The 15779-nt window shown below is 47.2% G+C and overlaps 2 protein-coding genes across 4 annotated transcripts in view; both read right to left on the reverse strand.

The window, feature by feature from the left end:
• The window catches only part of LOC142585658 (cell adhesion molecule Dscam1-like), a 33058-nt gene extending 27880 nt beyond the window's left edge, over positions 1 to 5178 (reverse strand). Inside the window, exons 1-4 of one of the 3 annotated variants that reach the window (XM_075696586.1) lie at positions 5052 to 5178; positions 4612 to 4893; positions 4118 to 4237; positions 3855 to 4022 (exon numbers count right to left, since the gene is read on the reverse strand). In XM_075696586.1, the coding sequence (XP_075552701.1) occupies positions 3855 to 4022; positions 4118 to 4237; positions 4612 to 4893; positions 5052 to 5163 (682 nt within the window). In that variant the 5' untranslated portion in view covers positions 5164 to 5178. Of the gene's footprint in view, positions 1 to 723; positions 844 to 1303; positions 1589 to 2863; positions 3319 to 3854; positions 4023 to 4117; positions 4238 to 4611; positions 4894 to 5051 lie in introns of those variants that run through there. The other 2 variants (XM_075696585.1, XM_075696588.1) reach the window with 2 other exon arrangements.
• A 4679-nt stretch (positions 5179 to 9857) lies between these two features.
• On the reverse strand, positions 9858 to 11217 carry LOC142586349 (myotilin-like). The gene is made up of 4 exons (XM_075697599.1): positions 11053 to 11217; positions 10662 to 10952; positions 10465 to 10584; positions 9858 to 9865 (listed from the first exon to the last, which is right to left on the reverse strand). The coding sequence occupies exons 1-4, from the start codon at positions 11111 to 11113 to the stop codon at positions 9858 to 9860; spliced, it is 480 nt and encodes a 159-aa protein (XP_075553714.1). The 5' UTR covers positions 11114 to 11217.
• Between the last annotated feature and the right edge of the window lie 4562 nt (positions 11218 to 15779).

Below are 15779 nucleotides of genomic sequence, written 5' to 3' on the forward strand. Positions count from 1 at the left end.
GAAATACGCGACGTCGCAGGAAAATCCTTTACGGAATTCAAAGGTGCTTTCGCCTGTTGTCTTTTACTTCCCGTCGCGTCTTTGTTTACCAACCTTATAACCGTTGGTCAAAGTCAGCCCTTTGCTACTGCAATCTGCCAGCTTACTGTAACATTCTGTCTCCTTAGCTCTGATTTGATGGGACACTGTGGTGACACCTTTCCACTGCCAATTGTCCGCTTCACTCTCACCAGCCCTTGCACAGAGCCGGACCACACATTGGCTTATGAAATGCTATCACAACGTTGCTCATTGATTTCGGTTTTTATTTGATTTACTTCGTTATTCGACTTACTTTGCTGCATTATCTTGCTCTTAAATTTCTTGTTGCCTAAAGTACATGGGTCTTGTCGTTCTAACAATGGCGTTTTCTTTCCACTGTACAATGTTTACAAAAAGTTTGAACCTATTCTTTTGTTACGTTGCTTTATCGGGTTGCTCCTTCTTCCAGAATGATCCTTTCACTAAGCGGACGTGTACTACTCATAAATTACTTTTACGCCGGTGCTGTTGAGCCATGGTTTGGTGTTCTCAGTAGTTTCCCACTGCCGGGCACGTGCCCTGTCCTTAATAAGTTCGAACGAGGGGCTCATATAAAGTCGTTTTTCTAGCATAGACACTGTGCCAGGATAGCGACTTGCTCTGGACAAGTGAACACTGCAATGAAGTAAAGGACGTGAGTACCTTCTGCTTTGGACCACGTGACGTTCGGCTTAGGAGAGCCGTACGCGATGCACTGGAAGCTCCTGTTGTTTCCCTGGCGAACTGCAGTGTCTCCGGGCACTTTCTTCCACACCGGAGGAACTGCGATAAGCGCACAAATAAGGAATGTTCTCTGACCTCATGAAGAATCTTCAAATTTGGACTCGTGCTCATGAAATTTGGCATCATGAGCGTAAGTGGCTCACGTTGTCGAACATGGATACATGGTGCCACGTCTCAAACGTGTTACTTGAAGACAGCGGTCATGGATGCGTAACAAGTCTTGTTGTCTTGCTGTTGAGGTTGATTCACAAAGCTCTCTTAGACCACGGTAACAACTGACAGTATGTGAGCGAAGAAAAAATACATGCCTGCGTTCATGTCAGAAGGAATGACTAACCGCTGCCACGAATTTTCTTACTTCGTCTGAGCGCGTATTGCAACATGCAGATACTGAATAGGTGTCACGATTACTTTTTGAGAGCGCTGATTGATATAATGTATATAATGAACGCTTTTTATCACGTGCATGTCTAAAACTAAACAAAGGAAAAAGACCAACCCGATACTTCGATGTGGGCTGTCTGAGTGTCTCTTCCGAAGGCGTTGGTCGCTGCGCAAGTGTAGTTTCCCGAAGACTCCGCGCTGGCAGGGTCTATGACCAAGAGCAGATAATCTTCGAAGCGCATCACCCTGACGTCGGGCAACAGCGACGCGTCCACGTTGCTCCTCAGCCACTGAAACGTCAGAGGCTCGGAACCTCGCTTCAGTAGACACGCAGCGGTGGCCTTCTCGCCGGCGTTGACCTTGGTGGAGGCGATTATTTGCTGTATTGCTGGAGCCACCTCTGGAACGGACAAGACATTGTTTTCTTACAGCGAGAACGTTGCGCTCTTTGTTCGAAATTTGTTTGTTTATCTCCAGTTTGTTTCGATGCGTAATAATAGGAGGAAGCAGGAATAGGCGGAAAGACAGGGAGGTTAGCCAGTTCTCAGGCCGGCTGGCTACCCTGTGCTGGAGAAAGAGGGTAAGGGGAGTAAAAGATAATACAAAAGAGATGTTAATAAGTGTACATTGCGCTTTCCTGCTTATATGCCTCCGCCTACATTGTACGTAACCTAAATACAACGTATATGCACAGTTTACAGCACGCGATAACATTGTACTTAATTTGTGCCGGATCCGCACTCTTGACTAAATCCGTATCGTTGACCTGCTTTTGCTGTTCTGAAAGCCTGCTTTGTGTACTTAAGTGTAGGTGCCAACATAGGGTTCCGGAAGCGGCGAATCAGTGTATCCTTATTGTTTCAGCAAAGTACTGTTATCCACTGCATGCTTGCCACACGATTTTTTTCCCCTTCTCAATGCTCTCTTGCGGTAATCTCTTTCGTGCATTTAAATATGGGGCATGTTCCAACCCCTAATATAAATTGAAAGATCTTGTCTTAATGCACGTACTAGCTTTCTCTGCGGAAGCTGTGAACTGAGATCAGGTTATCGTGCACATAGATGTGTACACGCAATATGGGCCATAGCGCTGGACAACAGTTACGTTGTTCTTGACGAACTAAAACTCCAATGCACTCTCTTGCCTTCCGAAGCGCGACCTGACACTCCGTCAAGTAAACCAATGCTGTTTTGTGTGCCGAACGCCTTCCTGCTTAATACTTGCTAAGGACACGTAGGAGAACTATATCATGAAAAGGTGACCTCGTGGAGAACGAACACACGAGAGTTAAAATAAATCTGTGAGATGAGGAGTTTTCGCATACTTTTGTGACCCTGCTTAAATCTTCGAATCAGCCTCGCATTGCTTTCTTGATTAGTTATCAAGAACTCGCAGTGGACGGCTATTTCTGTCGATATCATTTTATAATAAATCTGCAAAAAGGATATCTGGGGAATGTGTTATAATAGAAGGGTGAAAGGCGCTTAAATACAACAGCGTGAGAGACATGGTATAAACTCATGGTCTAAACACGGTGCTAAATTCACAACAGCTTGCCTAACGTCCATTCTTCCTATAACGGGAGCTCAACCAAGGTCCCAAATTAGCTGCGTAAAATTCGCCACCTACAGTTCGGTAAAATAGCGTGACACGCACTGCAAGATTCAGACTTACCTTCTGCGACGCTCGGTTTGGTGAGGACCGTGGCCAAAAGGTACCAGAAGTGGACCGGGATGTGCCGCATGATGAGCGTGGGCTGGCGTCCCCTTCGTAGGTGCGTGTGTGCGTAGTACGTGCGGAAAGAAAAGAGCGCAGCGCCCGTTAGGTGCGGAGAGGACGGCGTCTACGGAGCACGCGGTCGCGCGCGCACGCACGCACGGGCCTTGGCAGCGTTCCTCTTGCAGGGGGCGAACGGGTGCGCGAGGGAGCAGCGTACGGGCCAACCACATTGTCGCCGCTTGTGGGACGTGGGAAAAACGACGACGGCGACGTCGTAACGGTGGCGACGGCGGCCTCTGCTTGTCGCCGAAAACTTGAGACGCTTCGCGCACGAATGCTTCGGTTGCCGTAACAGACGGAGGGAGACGGCACGCATTCGATGCCGCTCGCGGGGCCATGTGCGCGTTGCTACCAGGCCGAGTTTTCAGCCTGATCAGGTGAACGTGGTCGTGCTTTGTTTTGTAGTTATGATAGTGTTTTACCATCAACACACAGTTTCGGCTGCAGTCACTCCTTAAATGAACAAGTTGTACGGCCGGCCTTACCCATTACAGAACTGATGTTCTCTCCTGTAAAACTGCTTCTGCTAAGAACCAAGCTCGTGTCATATCGATTGAACGCACTTTAGAACAATTCTCTTCAGTTTGAAATAGTCTTGGTGTGTAGTGTGTTGGGGGGGGGGGGTGGAGGAGGCGAGGGAAGGGGTGGCTGGATGCATGGGTGGGTGGATTTGTTTTACGAAGCGGAATGCGACTACAAATTGGTCGAGCCTTGCCGCGACAGTTCAATTAGTGCAGTAATGTTCTTGTAATGATTTAGTAAAAATGAAATTCTCAAGCGGGTGCGCTCTTCGTGGGATATTCAAACGGTCTGCAACAGAACTTCGTGTTTTCGTCGCTGAGTTTGCTGTGTTTGCTTCCATCTTAGCGGCGCTTCAAGTTCATACCCCGGACGTGCAGGTACAGCGAGTGGCTGACAGATCCAATGCCGTTATGTGCTCTGCACGTGTACTTTCCGGCGTCTTCGGCTGTGACTTCGTCGATGAGCAGGGTGCCGTTGGGGAGAACCCGTGCTCGGGAGTCGCCGGCAGAAAGAGTGACCTCGTCTGCAGCACCTGCAAATGCGTATCTGTCGCACCTCTGTCGACACTTTCGAGACGTGCTATACGTTCGGTCACTTATCGCTTAGGAAGACTGTCAGGTGCCATACCTGATGGTCTTGACCACTTGATGGTGGGTTTAGGCGACCCAGTGGCATGGCAACTCAAAACCACGCTGCCGCCTTGAACGACGTTTGTGTCAGCCGTTGTTTTCTTAAACACGGGTGGAGCTGCACAAAAGCAGAATGAGCAGGCATGGCCTTAGGTTCAACAGTAATGAGCATCCGTTCGGCTCTAGAGAAGTGTTGCGCGAAGTCCCGCGTAGAATTTTGCATTGCTTTCTTTTTTTTTTCTTGTGCCTTGAGTTTAAAATATTATATCGTCTTTGTCTGGGACGGTCCAGTGTCGTTAACTGTACGTTATAACGTGTTAAGATATTCTTGATCGTTCGGTGCTTTTACCTTAAGGAAACAAACATTGAATGTGCAAGGGACATTTATTAACACCTAAGCTTATTCACATTGCGGGATTGTCATTGCTGGATGTGGAAAGCCAGTAAGGACAATGAAGTAACGACAAAATTAGAGAACCAGAGAGAACTTACCTTCGACGTCTAGGTATGCCGAGTGGGTGTCGAAGCCGAATATGTTTTTCACGATACACGTGTAGTTTCCGGCGCTTCTCTCGTCGATGGAGCTGATTATTGTCAATGAGTAATCGGACTCCGTCTTCACTTTCACATTTTCTGTCGTCTGTACTTCCTTGCCGTCTTTTGACCAAGAGAAGGAAAAAGGTGGTGTGCCTTCACTGACAAAGCACAGAATGCTCATTTTCTCTCCTTTGCTGGCTACTCTGGCGAAGGAGAATGGTTTTATCGTCGGCGGGGCTGCAAAATGAAGGGTAAAGGCATTGTTTTACAGTCATGCTATACATTGCTTGCTGTTTAATACGATGGCGGCGTCGCGCTTAATATTCGCATATGTGCCCACTAATGTTAAACAGCCGTGCAAAACATGCGTCGTGCCGTAAACAAGTTTGACTCACTTGAGCAGTCGGAGCAGCGTATCCCTATGTACAAGAAGGCGCAGAACGCCAGAAGCTTTGTTGTCGATGGCAGAAGAGCTTCTCTTGTGTTTCTGTATCCTTTGGCCTCCATGGTGCATTCGTTGAAAAAGAATTACACCAAGAAGTCGCGTGCCTACGTGCGGTGTGTTGCTGTGACAGCCATGATCAGTATTTGACTTTAGTGCTTGGAGTCGATGCTAGGGGGCTTTTTTTAAACCCTTGGCGCACGGACAAGGGGCGCCACATGTCGTAGAAAATTGATATTACGCGCTAAGTGTAAAAAAGTGCGTCTCTTTTTGAAGTTGTGTTCTTCCTTACTCGAACATGTCGGGCCACTGTTATGCGTTCGCTCGTTATACGGATGTAAATTTTGCGCCGTAACCTCGAAAACCTTGCGACAGCATGGGCGATACAGTAGCGCGAGCATTGACATAGACTCAGCAGTATTTCGGTCGCCAGTGTGGGGTCTGTCAGGAGTAGAAAGCCGTGGTTTGTTCTAATTTAGGATAAAAACACACGTAGGGTGTTTTAAATTATATGAAGTAACTTGCCGAAATCCTTATAGATATTATAGCAGCGTCATCTATTATTATTCTTATTACTATAGCACCGTCAACTAAAGTAGTACCTTAAACTCTAGAGAGTACCTAAAACTCTGGGTGAGCTATTTTCGAACTGACTTCTCGACCAATCACAGTTCTGCCAAGCAAGCATCGCGTAGCCTTGTGGTTACTGTATGTGTACTTGCGCAATTGGCAAGAGGGATGTTTCATGCTTTGGTGGAGCTGTTTTCGGTGCTTGCGCGCGCAGTGTCGTCGTTTCATACCCCGCACGTGCAAGTACATCGTGTGGCTGACTGATCCTATGGCGTTCTGGGCCGTGCATGTGTACTTCCCGGCGTCCTCAGCAGCGACTTCGTCAATGAGCAGTGTGCCATTCGGTGAAGCCTGCATCCGGGCGTTGGCAACAGGAACGGCCACTTCACCGGTAGTTCCTGCGTTTACGTGTGCCCGTCAGGCAACGGAATATTTTATAAGGTTTATACTTGTGTTCGCAAACGATGTGTTATCAACAATATCTTGGGTTTTGCTGAGTCATACCTGACAGTCTTGACCAGTTTACCGTAGGCTTCGGTGAACCGGTGGCATGGCAGCTCAGGGTAACGCTGCCGCCTTGGACAACGTTCGTGTCGGACATTGTTTTCTTCAGAACGGGTGGCGCTGCGTAAAGCAAGAGGAAGGGGAATAAAATCTTTCTGCGATTTTAAAGTCTAAAATTTTTTTTCGTACTTCACAGGGTTGTAAAAGACGTTTACTGCACATTACTCGACTCTAGAAGGCACTGAAGCCATCGCTGTATGTTCTTTCCAACGTGAACCATCATGGGCACATTGACGCCAGGACCCAAGTCGTTGTGTCATCAAAAATGTAAGTTACCGTTGGCGAGCTTTCTTCAGTCTTAGCAGATGTTCGTTAAACGGCAGCCCGGGCGAAAGGAAAGGTGCGGCATGGTTGGTGACGACATGATTGACCGAATAGTGTGATTGTCGTACAAGCGCCAGCAGTTCCATTTCGACACGCCTAATGTTATTAGAATACAGTAAGATCAAAGTGATAGCTGCTTCGGCCAGAGGGGCTGCACAGCGCTATTAAATAACGAAACAATCTGATCCGTTGGATGCTTTACTGCTTGCCGAACCCACAGCTATGTTGAGGAACATTATTGTGGTTCTCGTGTGCGTTAGAATTGAATTAAATGCAGTAGAAAAGTCCTACTTGATAACTTTTCGGTCGCGGGCATGTCGAAATCATATCCATAAAGTGAGACAGCAAATATATTCAGAAACAGCACAAGTACCTTCAACATCTAGGTAGGCCGAATAGCTGTCGAAGCCGAATATGTTCTTGACGACGCACGTGTAGTTGCCGGCACTTCTCTCGTCAACAGAGTTTATGAAAGCCACGGAATACTCGGGCTCTGCTTTCACTTTTACGCTTTCTGATGTCTGCAGTTCCTTGCCTTCTTTCGACCATGAAAAAGAAAACGGCGGCGTTCCTTCACTGACCCAGCAAGTGATGCCGATTTTCTCGCCCTTGCTGGCGACTTTGGGAAACAAGAATGGCCTTATCCTTGGTGGGGCTGTAAAACAAAGCAAAGTGCAAGCGCATGTCTAGCCATCGTTTGGTTATGCATGCTCAACTTTGTATTGAGCACAACGTCGTTGGCCTTATGTGTTGAGTTTGTGCCGATTAAAAAAGAGGTGAAAGAAATCATGCATGGTGCGGTAAGCAAACTGGAACTTACTTGAACACTCGATGCAGCTTATGCAGGTGTAGACAAAAACACATAATACGAGCAGCGTGGTACTCGACGGCAGACGGTGTGCGTTCATCTTGGTTGTGCTTCCTTTCCCGTAGGCCTTCGCGGTGGATCGTTGGGAACTTGACGAAAACAACCTATGTGTGGTGGTCTGCTATGACAGCCATGGTCAGTCAATGGCTTTGGTGCTTACTGTTGCTGCCAGAGGGCTTTCGTCTACAGTTGGTGCGCGGACAAGAGGCGCCACATGTCGTAGAAAGTGGACATTACGGGATGGGAATTGAAAATGCCTCTATATTTGAACTTGGCTTATGACTTTTGCAAACAAGACCATTTTGTTCTGGTCATGTGTGGTTGGTGGTTAAAATTAATACCAAAACAACTACGCGAGACATCCGAGTTTTGTGAATAACCTGTCTGTGTTTGCTTTATGTCGGCAGCTCGGCACCGAAGTACATGGAAAGCTTCCGAAAGCTTCCTTGATTTCATTCATCGCTGATCACGTGCACTGGATAGTTCTCGTTGAAAGAACAGTTGATATTCGACGAAGCAAAATTAACGCTGCAGAATTGATATATATATATATATATATATATATATATATATATATATATATATATATATATATATATATATATATATATATATATATATATATATAATGGTGTAGCAAACCTTCACAACTGGTGACACACAGTACGAAACAAGGCAACACACAGCGCGTTATGTCGTTAGGTCAGCCTTATCATCCATTGTTTTTCACGTCGTGCAGCGAATTATGCTATGCTAACAAGCCCAAGTATGTACCCTTGCAATATTGTTTACGCGTAGATGTAGGGGTATAGCTGGCCTGCAACGGTGTTCCGTGCTTTCGCGAAATTGGTTTTTCTACGCTTCTATCAGTGCATCGCTTCATACCTCGTACGTGCAAGTACAGCGAGTGGCTGACGGATCCGATGCCGTTAACGGCCCTGCAAGTGTACTTTCCAGCGTCGTGTTCCGTGACTTCTTCTATGAGCAGTGTGCCGTTGGGAGAGCTCAGGATTCGTGGGTTTGTGGCAGGAAGACCGACCTCGCCGGCAGTGCCTGCATTATGATTTCGCGTCAATTGGGAGGCGGCTTTTGCAAAGGCTCATACATGAGCGCTTCTGACTTCCTAATGGCTGTTCAAGTTCGCTCATGTTCGTACCTGACGGTCTTGACCAGCTTATTGTGGGCTTTGGCGAGCCGGCGGCGTGGCAGCTCAGGGTTACGCTGCCCCCATGAACAACGTTTGTGTCGGGCGTTGTTTTCTTGAACACAGGGGGCGCTGAAGCAAAAAGAAAAGCAACACATATAGCTCGATTTCTACGTTATAGCACGCGTTATCATTAAAGTTATTTTCTGTGACGAACCAGCTCTCCTAGATTTGTGCTGTGGACTGCGCTGACTGGTTTTGCCCTATCTGTTGCCTATATAATGGTGGTCCTGTATTACAACGATGAAATATTTGATTTTTGAGAGATCCCGATGGTTGTTTTTAAGCATTATGACATCTTACAAATATTTTATTCCATAATGAAATCGAGAAGCATTGCTGATGTTCACGTATTTCTGTTCAATGTCATGGTCGATCGGTTTCAAGATTGACCTGTAAGTTGGCTACCGTCAAACAGCAGTATCACTAGTAGCAATCACACGCAACAGCAAGAAAATCTTACCTTCCACGTCTAGATAGGCTGAGTGGCTGTCGAAACCGAATATATTCTTGACGATGCACGTGTAGTTGCCGGCGCTCTTTTCATCAATGGAGTTTATAATCATGAGAGAGTACTCGGTTTCCGCCTTGACTTTTACATTCTCCGTCGCCTGTACTTCCTTGCCTTCTCTGGACCACGAGAAGGAGAAAGGCGGCGTTCCCTCGCTGACCAAGCAGATGATGCTGATCCTTTCACCTTTGCTCGCTACTTTGGGAAACGAGAATGGCCGTATCCGTGGCGGGTCTGCAAAACAGATCGCGATACCGTGTGATTTATCATCGTGCTCGGCGTGTTTAAGCTTTCTTTAAGATCACGTCGTCGACTTGCTATGTCGAACTTTATCCTGTTAAAGCAAGCTAGACGCGAAGAACATGCATTGTGAAGTAAATAAAACGTCACTTACTTGAACATTCCGAAGAGCGAACGCAGATGTGTAGGAAAACGCAGAGGAAAAGAAACAGTTTGGATGGCAGATTTGTCCTCGCCGTGCTTTTTTCGCCATTGGTCTTCATGGTGCGCCTGTCGAAGAACTTGCGAAAACAAAACTGCGAGCCTATATGCGGCGTCTCGCTTTGGCAGCCATGGTCAGTCTGTTGGTTTAGTGCTTGGAGTCGCGGCCAGGGGGCTTTTTACGGGCATTCCCTCGCGGACAAGAGGCGCCACATATCGCGGAAATCTGTTATTACTAACTAGAGTGTAAGGAAGCGTCTATTTTTAAATTGCGTTGCTAGTTTTCTGGTCAAGTAAAGATGTCACACGAAGATCAGGTGCATTTTCATGTGCAAATTGTTCGTGATCACGTCGGAAGCCATGCCAGAGCGTGAGACTTTCAGGTGTTTGCAAACGTGTTGCGCCCGTGTACTTTATGAGAGCAACGCGAGCCGGTCTGTGTACACGCCGCAGATAGTCTGTGTTTGAGTGTTGCTGGTTTATTCCGTCTTGCTTCTGCAGCATATGCATTGAGCGTTCTCGCCGCAACGCCTTGGGTACACTTAGATACAGTTTTTGTCGTAACCGAGCATATGCGATATCGCTTAGTAATAGTAGGTAAATGTCGTGGGACGCCCATCTCACCGTTGACGGTAACTGTGAATCCGTGTGTAGCAACGGGTGCGATTCCGTTATCTGCTTCACAAGCATATTGACCACCATCTCCAGTGGAAACTTCGTCAATGAGTAAGGTACCGTTTTCACTTGAGTCTGACTTTATTACACCTGAAAAAAAGAAGAAAATGACATGGAAGCAATAAAAGAAGTTTATCATACTCTTTTTTTTTTTACTGGAAAAGTCTAAATGTGCATGAATGAACGTTTTGGGGCTTCATCACACTTACTTCCCTGTTTCCTCCAACTGATTTTCGGTATTGGGGAACCGGTCGCCAAGCATTCAAAAATGGCGCGGTCTCCGATGTTGACCCTGGCATCTCCGGGAGTTTTCCTCCACAACGGTGGTGCTGTCAGCCAAGGAATATGGAAAAGAGAGAATAGATAATTCTTCCGCACATAGCTTCGTTAGTTACCTTTTTCGTACCTTGAACATCCAGCACTGCCGTGTAGCTGTCGAACCCTGCCCTGTTCTTCGCTATGCAAGTGTAGTTTCCTGCGTTGGATACTTCAACTGGCTCTATGAGGATCATCGAGAGGCCTCTTTTCGTTTCCACAAATATATTTTTTGCTACGCTTACGTCCTTGCCGTCTTTGAGCCAGGATATCGTCACTTGATGATTGCCCGATGTTGTCATGCATACAGCGGAGATGCGAGAACCCGGCTTTACTGATCCAGAAAAGGTGAATGGCTGCAGCTTCGGTACTTCAGTTGTAGCTGAGCGAAAAAAAAAAAGAAAGACAGCGGGGCCGTAATTTTCGATAGCCTAGTTTCGTGCAACGTAATGATTCGAGTTTTTGTCCAAGGATTCACTCACCGGCGTGCAGGCTTGGCCATCCTATTGCCAGCAAGGCCGCAATGATGAACCTTGAAGTCATTTTCGTCGACGCTTCGAGCTATTCCTTTTTGTAATGAGAAGTAGAACTTGCTGGTCGCTTTTACATGAGCACGGTCACTTCTCTAGTCTGGTGATGGTCACATTCTGACAAGGGCCGGGCGTATGTATATGTCGATGCATTTTCGTGGCGTCCACAAGCACACGCGAAAAAGCGGGAAGAAGGAAAGGAACGTTGCTTATGCGCCCTCTAGCGACGACGTTCGAACTTATTATCGTGCGATAACAGACTGATCGCGACACACTGTGTGCGCATGTTAAACTAACTGCTGCCTTTCTGAGAACCGCGATTTTACAGACGCCTGTTTTGGAGGCTGTTTGACGAACCGGCTTGTTAGAACTGTTTGATTCTTGCACTTTGCTGATTATGGTCCGTTGAATGTTGATGCCCAGGTTGCGCTGAGCGTTTACGAGTTCGGTTACTAAGAGGCCCGTCATAGGCGATGCCAGAAAGTTGCAAGTAGTGCTGCGATGCGTTCTCTGTGCGCACGGCTGGCCATTTTTGGTCGAGACCTCTTCTCACCGTTTACGGCGACTTTGATGATGTGTCGTATGCTGGGCGGTACACCATTTTCAGCTTCGCACGTGTACCCTCCGCTGTCCCTCAGCGATACTTGTGTGATGATGACAGTGCCGTTGCGATGAACAGTGATCCGGTCATTATCCATTTGCATGACTGAGGGTTTCTCTGGAGCAGAAGAAAACGTACGTATTGGTATTACGATAACATTTGAAAACAGTTTTGGCTGTAAAATTTGGATGCGATGGCAAAGAGTTAATGAATACTGTTTACAAGTCGAATGCTCTCTTAGGCTGTGTATGGCGGTACGGGATTTTACCTGCAAAATGCGAGCTAATTTCAATATGCGAGTGTTGAACGGAGTGAGAAAACAAGCTTCGTCTTTAACCAGACACAGGGCACACTACTGTGTTCTTGACTAATACTTGGCAGCGTGGAGCGACATAACAGGAAGCACGATTGGTGCTGTGACAGTTACGTGTCATATTAAGAGTGACTGCTTGTAAAAATATTCATGCATCAGTAGACGTACCATACTTATCTGTGATCTTTCGGAAAGTTATCGTTGGATGTGGAAAGCCGGTGGTCGAGCACTCAACGACAAGTGTCCCGCCCAGAACAACTGAGATGTCTCCAGATACCTTTTTCCATGTTGGTGAAGCTGTCGAGACGTAATCACGCAAGGTGAGGGCAAATAGCACAGCGTAAACCAAACTCTCGCTAATCGTCCCTTCATTTCATTACATTGATTACATTGAACTACTCTCTACGTTAATTCTAATTAGTTTGATATACTTACACTCTACTTCTAAGACGGTTGTATAGCTGTCGAAGCCGAACTTGTTCTTCGCAATGCAGGTGTAGTTTCCCACGTGCGAAGGCAAGACGGGCTCAAGGAGGAGTACGGAATAGTCAGGGTCTGCTTTCAGTCGAGTTCCCTGTACCGTGTGTAACGACTGACCATCCTTCAGCCACGAGAACGTCACGGGTTGGGCTCCCGATGTTATCAAGCACGTAATGAGGGCTTTCCCGCCAACCGGAATGTTTCTGGAGAAGCTGAACGGACGTATTTCAGGAACCTCTGAAAGAAAATGCGCTATAAAGTCGGGGAAGTGGCACAAAAATTGTCTCGCACTGCGAGGAAAAAATTCCAAGAATCTGTTGTTAAGGAGCAAAATTTTATCGCCCTCACCTTTGCTTTGTGAAACTCCTGGAAGTAAAAGGAAACTGAGAACGGCGATGTTGAGAGGCGCACGAATTTTCACCGTGTACGATAGGGCACATGCGAGAGACATAACCTTCGGCTGGTTCGAGCTGCCCATCAAGACATACGACATTTTGGCTTGGTTGTACTAACCGTTATGGGCAACGCCATAATACACAAGGAACGCACAGATGACACCTCTTACGTTACGGTACGGACACGGGGCGCCACATATCGGCAGATGCCGATGTTAGTTTGCGGAGAGTCTCTCTGTGTTGAAGAGTGTAATCAGCTTTGTAGTACGAAAAGGCGCCATTTTTTCCCAAAATCATGTAGTACGTCCCTGCAATTTAATATTAGATTCGCCCGAGGAATCGCACCAGTTACTTTGACGGTGATAGTCTTCCTCAACGTTGGCGTGATGCCATTGTCAGCTTCGCAGATGTACTCTCCGGCATCGTGTGTTTCCAAATGCAGAATCACCATGGACCCGTTCTTGTTGGTTTCTCGGGGCTGGGCCGACTTCTTCGATGTCGGGGAGTCATCATCTGGATGAAAAAAATAGCAAATGTGCCGCGTACTTTTATGAGAAGAAGCAATAGGCAATGTCTGCTAAGTGAACCTTGAAGCTTGAACCATCGTATGATTGGCGTAGGCGAGCCTGATGCGGCACACTGGACAATAAGCGTAGCGCCGAGTGTCCCTCCCATGTCTTGAGGCTCACGTAACCAGCTTGGTGGTGCTGGAAAGAAATGTTGGCTTACTTGAGATACTAGATTTTCGCGAGCCTGTGTTTGTGGAATTACGTGGTCATAACACAAACACTTCTGTTGTACGCAAGCAATGCCTGCAGAGGGCTTTGCTGGGGTCAAGGATTGAATGAAATGATTCTCGAAAACGTTTGTTATTTGTGCCTTAGTATTCTTTTTCTGTAGAAATGTATGAAAGCATGTTTGTGATAGCAGTTCTATTCTGTCCCTATTCTTCGATGTCGGATTTCGATTGCATTACTGTTTAATTAACCATTTACAGTATTGTGTCGACTGCTCTTCATCTTCCTATCTTTATCGCCAGCATTTCGTGCAGAGCCGACGGTCTCTTTTGTCCGCTTTCATGATGCTGATATAAAAACAATAGCGACACACTGAGTAGTCCCCGTATTTTGTGGAATTAATCTGCACGGAGCACTAATCCAGCACTGCGACATTAACTTTGTGTTGGACCTGTGTCTTCAACAAAATTGCTGTGATGAGCATGAGCAGTAAACTTAGCTCTGCTTACCTTCAACGTCCAGAAATGCCGTGAAGCTGTCGAAGCCTGCGCGGTTTTTCGCGATGCAGGTGTAATTTCCGGCGCTCTGCCCATCCACTGGGTTGATGCTGAGCACGGAGAAGTCGCTGTGCGACACAATGTGCACATTTTTCGAGTTCGACGCGTCCACACCGTTCCGAAGCCAGGTGAAGGTGACCGGCATGTCGCCTTCCGCCAGGAGGCATGTTGTTCGGACGTTGTTTCCAGGCTTCGCGGTTCCAGCGAACGAGAAAGCGATGATCTTGGGAGTGACTGAAGATTTTGTTCAGAAGAGCAAGAGTTACTATCACACCACTTGCGGGCGCGAGCGTGCTACCTCAAATGGCTTACCCTTTATGTTACTCGCTTCGATGCAGGGAATGTAAGCAAATAGAAGTTGCAGCGCCGCTGTTGCCTTTAGGTAAACCACCATTGCTTGGACCATTCCGCTTGGTAGGCATCCTGCTGACGCTGGAGTGCGTCCTCTGCAGCCGTGTGGCATTGCGACGTCGCGAAACCACTGGTAGATAATCGCGAATGGCGTTTTCGAATGTCGGCTTGATCGCGTACTCGCGCGTACGGACATGGTGCGCCACATGTCGTCGACTACAGGGAACGTTGGAGACGCCCAGGAGGCTTTGCGCGTGAATCAGGCTAGTATGAATTCGCTTTCAGTCTGGATGTATGGCGGTGTGTATTGTTTAATTGTCTGAGCATTTTCTTTAAATTTTACGTGAGACTTTCATAGTCTCTCTTGTCGTGTGCCTGGTGGTACCATTTTGTATGTTGCGACGAACGCAGCATGTTTCCTTTAGAATATATCTCGAGAGAGCACATATGCATGCAAGAAACGACGTTTACACTTTGTTGGCAGCCGCCTTGCCTTTCAGGGTTCAAGTGGTATACTGAAAACGTTTGGACACATAACGGAGCACAGGGAAAGGAAGGAAGCTAAAGATGAAGTCACTTTCACTCGATCGTTATACCATTCTGTGCCGCTCGCCGTTCTCACCGTTTATCTTCAGTGTAATCGCTTTCCTTAGCATAGGGGCCACCCCATTGTCCGCTGTGCATGTGTACTGCCCGCTGTCAGCTTTGTCCAGCTCATGGATGACAAGGGTTCCGTTGGGATACACGGTGGTCCTTGATGGAATCGCATCGCTGACAGTTCGTTGAAGGCCGTCATCTGCACGACGTTTTGTAAAGAAATGTTTAAGCGAATTTTTCATGCATGCAGGGGTGAATTGATGGCGCACTCGCAGCTTACCTCGTACAATGTGCCAGCTCATTTTGGGGGAAGGGGAGCCAGAACCAAGGCACTCTATGTGCACGGTACTTCCGACCACTCCCGCCTTGTCCATTGGCTCTCGCTTCCATTCAGGTGGTGCTGGAAGTAATGTTGCAACAGCATGTGTTGTAAACATTCTGTTATTACCCGATGCATTAACTGTGACAGAGACACGTTCTGTACGCTAACACAACTGAAAGTTTCGCTACTCGCTGAGCAACTCGAGTGCTGCATTGCGCAAGTTTCACTAGCTCCCTGCGTGTATTCGTTGTCCCATGGTCACCATGTTGGAAAGCCAATGAGTGCATTTATATAACTGAATTCACACTAACACTACGGTGAAGGCA

This window comes from Dermacentor variabilis, chromosome 6, assembly GCF_050947875.1.
Source record: "Dermacentor variabilis isolate Ectoservices chromosome 6, ASM5094787v1, whole genome shotgun sequence".
Taxonomy (NCBI): domain Eukaryota; kingdom Metazoa; phylum Arthropoda; class Arachnida; order Ixodida; family Ixodidae; genus Dermacentor; species Dermacentor variabilis.

Bases quoted from the DNA above. Each gene is read 5' to 3' on its own strand.
- LOC142586349 (XM_075697599.1), bottom strand. From the start codon at position 11,113: ATGACTTCAAGGTTCATCATTGCGGCCTTGCTGGCAATAGGATGGCCA. The intron at 10,953-11,052 runs GTGAGTGAATCC...TTTTTCGCTCAG, and splicing joins ATGGCCAAGCCTGCACGCCG to CTACAACTGAAGTACCGAAG. The intron at 10,585-10,661 runs GTACGAAAAAGG...CTTGGCTGACAG, and splicing joins GGCAGTGCTGGATGTTCAAG to CACCACCGTTGTGGAGGAAA.